Consider the following 6,000-nt stretch of genomic DNA (forward strand, 5'->3'; position numbering starts at 1 on the left):
TTCTTGCGCATTTCCGACTCCGGAGTCTCCTTGCGGATGGTCCCTTCCTTTTTGCCAAAAGTCGTGTCGTCGTTTCATTTGAATCAATCCATTGAGCTTCCCGCTTTCGCGGTAGGGGAGTCTTCCGATCCGAAACTGAAAGACTTAAGGAAGCTGGATGTGCGTAGGTCTCTCTTGCGCTATCTTGAGGTCACCAATCCTTTCCGGGTGACGGATCATCTTTTTGTGCTATTCTCCGGTCCGAGGAGAGGTGCCGCAGTTTCCCGGACGACGATCGCCCGTTGGCTCAAGGAGGCCATTGGCTCAGCTTATCTAGTGCGGGGAAAACCGGTTCCCGTGGGTCTCAGGGCTCATTCGACCCGCTCCCACGCAGCGTCTTGGGCGGAGTCTTCTCAGGTGTCGCCTCAAGAGATTTGTAGGGCGGCTACCTGGAAGTCGTTACACACCTTCGTTAGACACTACCGGTTGGATGTTCAGGCTACTGATTCCGGGGGGTTTGGAGAGAGGGTACTCCGAGCGGGACTCTCTGCTTCCCACCCTCGGTAAGTTGGCTCTGGTACATCCCAGGTGTCCTGGACTGATCCTGGTACGTACAGGGAAAGAAAAATTAGTTTCTTACCTGATAATTTTCGTTCCTGTAGTACCAAGGATCAGTCCAGGATCCCGCCCGAGTTGTTGCTCTGAAGTAACGGAGAGTCCGCTCGTTCTTTTAATTACCTGATCTGTTTGCTTGTTTCGCTCCCTTGGTTGGGGGAGTTCTGTTCCAGTTGGGGTCCTTGAATGGCTCCTCGTTAAAGTTAGGTTGTCTAGCTAGTTTCTTTCAGGTCTATCCTGTAAAGTGCGGCCGCGTTTACCCTGCTCCTAAGCCGCGTTTTACTCACTTTCCGGCCGCGTTATCCCTTCCTGCGATCCCGAATCCACTATAACCTACTCCTACCGCGTCCTAAAATCCCCGGCCAACCCCTTCCGCACGCGGCATGGATATTGCATGCAAACGAGCGAATTAGCTATTCCCTAGCATCCCGTAACCCACGCCCCGACTATCGCTATCTTTCCCTGCCGTTTTGTCGCGCGTTTAACCTGCAAACTTACCGCCTACCCTGACCCTGCGGTAGAGGCAGGGGTAAGGGTAGGTGGCAAGCTTTCCCCCAGCCCCCGCTCACCTGCCCCGGCCGCGATCGTGGGTGCCGGTCTCCGTGGCAGCCCCAGTCCTCTCCCCTCCTCCCGAAGCAAAAAAAAAAAAGCGAAAAAAACGTTGCAGCCCCCCTCCGATGTCCGGAGGGGGCTGCAAAAGTAAGTTGCTTCGCCGCTGTCAGTTCTTCCCTCCTCCCGGAGGGAGGAGGGAAGAGCTGCTTTTTCAGCCTTGCTCCGGGAGGAGGGGAGAATAGACACTGACAGCGGTGAAGCGAAAAAAAACCAAAAGCAATTTCGTTTTTTTTTCAAAATTTTGTTTTTTTTCCAAAAGCGACAATTTTGTTTTTTTTCCAAAAGCGACTTACTTTTGGGATCTGTCAAGATCCCAAAAGTAAGTCGCTTTTGGACGCCTATACAACTTACTTTTTTTTGCAGCCATCAGCAGGAACACATGGCGATCGTGGCTCCGGTAGCTCTTCCCGACGAAGATGGCCGCCTGCATGGGGGAAAGCGTGCAATTGGCCGCTGAAGACGTGACGTCACGACGTTTGGCGTCACGGGATGTGACAGATCCCAAAAGTAAGTCGCTTTTGGAAAAAAACCAAAATTGTCGCTTTTGGAAAAAAAACAAAATTTTGAAAAAAAAACCAAAATTGCTTTTGGTTTTTTTCGCTTCGCCGCTGTCAGTGTCTATTCTCCCCTCCTCCCGGAGCAAGGCTGCTTTTCGCGCCCTGCTTCGGGAGGAGGGGAGGGGGGACTGGCAGTCCCGACTTCCTGGTATCTGTCATTTCAAATGACATTTGAAATGACAGATACCAGCGTGGCGTGAAGCGTTAGGCCCGCGCACCCAGGATACTGTATAGGCGCTCTATCCAGTAAAATGGGTTGCGCGGGCCTAAGGCTTCACGGACGCGATTTACATTTACATAAAATTAATGTTCAGGATCGAGCGGTAGGTGTGCTGCACTGTGCATGCGGCAACCGCGGGTGCCGCAGGCACTAACGCAGCTCTTCCTACCGCCCGGTACAGGATAGACCCGTTTGTTGGGTATGCTACTTTGACATTACGTAAGACTGAGGGGCTGTGGCAGGCACATGGCCTTATATGGCCGAGTCCGACAGATCTTGCTCTGTCTCCATCTACTGGTGCGGAGTCACAACCCAGGTGTCCTGGACTGATCCTTGGTACTACAGGAACGAAAATTATCAGGTAAGAAACTAATTTTCCTTTCTCCCTCCCTCCCCCTCATTCTTCCTCCCTCCCTCTAGTCTCCCTCCCCCCTCCCCTCACCTCCCTCTCTCCTCTCTCCCTCCCTCCTTCCCACCTTCCCCCTCTATTCTCCCTCCCTCTCACCTTCCCCCCTCCCCTCACCCTCACACTCTCCTCCCTCCCCCTCACTCTCTCCTCCCTCCCCCTCACTCTCTCCTCCCTCTCCCTCCCCTCAGCTCATTCTCTCCTCCCTCCGCTCACTCTCTCCTCCCTCCCCTCACTCACTCCCCTTCCCTTTCAGCTCATCCACAACCGATTAACGGGGGCTGTCCCTCCCTCGCGCGTGCCGCCGCCACTACTCTCCTCCCGCTCCTGCTCCTGCTCGTCGTCGCCGCTGCCGCCACTACTCCTGCTCCTAGCAACCCAGTGCCATTTTATTTTTCGGGCATTCTGGCAGACGTGCTCGCCCACGCATGCGCGGTAGAGCTGCTCTCTACTGCGCATTTGAGGCACGTCAGTCAGGGCTCCCTTATCTAGTAGATAGGGATCCATAGCCACCCTAATGCCGTGCAGTGATTAGATGGAGCTATCTCCCTATATACGTCCCCCTCCATTTTTGTAAATTTAGTAATCATACTCTCGCTTTTATCCACCAGAAGATGGATTCAGGAATAATAGTGAGAGGCAGAGAATGTGTGATGGGCAGCAGACGAAGGAATGGAAAGAGAGAGTCCACTCCAGAGACAGCCCAGGACCTTCAGCTGAGTATCCAGGTGGTATCAGTAGAGTAACATCACCCAGGGGGAAAGAAGTAGTCCAGAAAGGAGAGAGTCCATATGCATGTTCTGAACGAGGAATACATTTCAACCTCTGCCCCAATCTTGTAGAAACTCAGAGACTCAGTGAAAGAGAGACTCCATTTCAAAGCTCTGACACTTCAGAAAACTTCACCACAAACTCACAATCTGTTAAACAGCAAGAAATTATTGAATGTGGGAACAAGTTTCCTGAGAGGACAAGTCACACATCTATCCAACAATATCAGAAAAAGGAAAAAACAACATTTACAGGTTCTGAAGAAGAGATAAGGACCCCTATGAATACAAAACTTACAACACATACAAAATATCACCTAACAAATGAACCATTAAAATGCACTCAGTGTGAACAATGCTTTTTCTTCCAGGCTGAGATTGAACGACATGTAAGAATTCACTCTGGAGAAAGACCAGTTCAGTGCCCTGAATGTGAGGAGAGGTTTACTGAGAAATCAAACCTGAGAGAACACAAAAAACTTCACAGACAAGACCAACCTTTTAAGTGTTCTCAATGTGAAAAATGTTTCAGATATAGATCCTGGCTTAAAGTTCATCAGAGAGGTCACAAGGGAGAGAAGTTATTTATATGGTCCGAATGTGATAAAGATTTATGTCAGAAATTTAGTTTAGGAAAACACATAATTATTCACACAGGTGTGAAACGATTTAAATGTTTTGAATGTGATAAATGTTTCGCTAAAAAATCCCATCTTAAAAACCACACAACCATCCATACAGGTGAGAAACCATTTAAATGTTCTGAATGTGCTCAATGTTTCACTCGCATGTCCACTCTCAAAAAACACATAATTATTCACACTGGTGAGAAACCATTTAAATGTTCTGAATGTGATAAATATTTCGCTCACATGCTCTCTCTTAAAATACATAAAAGAACACACACTGGTGAGAAACCATTTAAATGTTCTGAATGTGCTCAATGTTTCACTCGCATGTCCACTCTCAAAAAACACAAAATAATGCACACTGGTGAGAAACCATTTAAATGTTCTGAATGTGACAAATTTTGCGCTGACATCTCCTCTCTTAAGAAACATGAAAGAATGCACACTGGTGAGAAACCATTTAAATGTTCTGAATGTGATAAATATTTCACTCACATGCTCTCTCTTAAAATACATAAAAGAACACACACTGGTGAGAAACCATTTAAATGTTCTGAATGTGACAAATTTTGCGCTGACATCTCTCTTAAGAAACATGAAAGAATGCACACTGGTGAGAAACCATTTAAATGTTCTGAATGTGATAAATGTCTCGCTAAAAAATCCCATCTTAAAAACCACACAACCATCCATACAGGTGAGAAACCATTTAAATGTTCTGAATGTGCTCAATGTTTCACTCGCAAAAAACACAAAATAATGCACACTGGTGAGAAACCATTTAAATGTTCTGAATGTGACAAATTTTGCGCTGACATCTCCTTTCTTAAGAAACATGAAAGAATGCACACTGGTGAGAAACCATTTAAATGTTCTGAATGTGATAAATGTTTCGCACAAATGTCCCATCTCAAAATCCACAAAACTGTCCATACAGGTGAGAAACAATTTAAATGTTCTGAATGTGATAAATGTTTCGCACAAATGTCAGATCTCAAAAACCACAAAAGAACGCACACTGGTGAGAAACCATTTAAATGTTCTGAATGTGATAAATATTTCGCTCACATGCTCTCTCTTAAAATACATAAAAGAACGCACACTGGTGAGAAACCATTTAAATGTTCTGAATGTGATAAATGTTTCGCACAAATGTCCCATCTCAAAAGCCACAAAAGAACGCACACTGGCGAGAAACCATTTAAATGTTCTGAATGCGATAAATTTTTCGCTCACGTGTCCACTCTTAAAATGCACAAAAGAATGCACACTGGTGAGAAACCATTTAAATGTTCTGAATGCAATAAATTTTTCGCTCGCATGTCCACTCTTAAAAAACACAAAAGAATGCACACTGGTGAGTAACCATTTAAATGTTCTGAATGCGATAACTTTTTCGCTCACATGTCCACTCTTAAAATGCACAAAAGAATGCACACTGGTGAGAAACCATTTAAATGTTCTGAATGTGATAAATTTTTCGTTCGCATGTCCACTCTTAAAAAACATGAAAGAATGCACACTGGTGAGAAACGATTTAAATGTTCTGAATGTGATAAATTTTTCACTTGCATGTCCACTCTTAAAAAACACAAAAGACTGCACACTGGAGAGAAACCATTTAAATGTTCTGAATGTGATAAATGTTTCGCACAAATGTCAGATCTCAAAAGCCACAAAAGAACGCACACTGGCGAGAAACCATTAAATGTTCTGAATGCAATAAATTTTTCGCTCACGTGTCCACTCTTAAAATGCACAAAAGAATGCACACTGGTGAGAAACCATTTAAATGTTCTGAATGTGATAAATGTTTCGCTCGCGTGTCCACTCTTAAAATGCACAAAAGAATGCACACTGGTGAGAAACCATTTAAATGTTCTGAATGCGATAAATTTTTCGCTCGCATGTCCACTCTTAAAAAACATGAAAGAATGCACACTGGTGAGAAACCTTTTTAGTGTTTTGAATTTGATGGTTGTTTCGCACAAATGTCCCATCTCAAAACCCACAAAACTGTCCATACAGGTGAAAAATCATTTAAATGTTCTGAATGTGATATATGTTTCGCTAAAATATCCCATCTTAAAAACCACAGCGCCATCCATACAGGTGAGAAACAATTTAAATGTTTTGAATGTGATAAATGTTTAACTCAAAGATCCCAGCTTAAAAACCACAAAACCATCCATACAGGGGATAAACTATTCAT

General features: G+C 45.0%; 1 protein-coding gene across 2 annotated transcripts in view; it reads left to right on the plus strand.

The window, feature by feature from the left end:
• Window positions 1-5,399, plus strand: part of LOC115080204 (zinc finger protein 431-like) — a 53,537-nt gene extending 48,138 nt beyond the window's left edge. Inside the window, exon 7 of one of the 2 annotated variants that reach the window (XM_029584327.1) lies at window positions 3,001-5,399. In XM_029584327.1, coding sequence (XP_029440187.1) covers window positions 3,001-5,153 — 2,153 coding nt within the window. In that variant the 3' untranslated portion in view covers window positions 5,154-5,399. The remainder of the gene's footprint in view (window positions 1-3,000) is intronic. The other variant, XM_029584328.1, reaches the window with a different exon arrangement.
• Window positions 5,400-6,000: the final 601 nt, after the last annotated feature.

The sequence above is a fragment of the Rhinatrema bivittatum genome, chromosome 19 (assembly GCF_901001135.1).
Source record: "Rhinatrema bivittatum chromosome 19, aRhiBiv1.1, whole genome shotgun sequence".
Lineage (NCBI taxonomy): Eukaryota > Metazoa > Chordata > Amphibia > Gymnophiona > Rhinatrematidae > Rhinatrema > Rhinatrema bivittatum.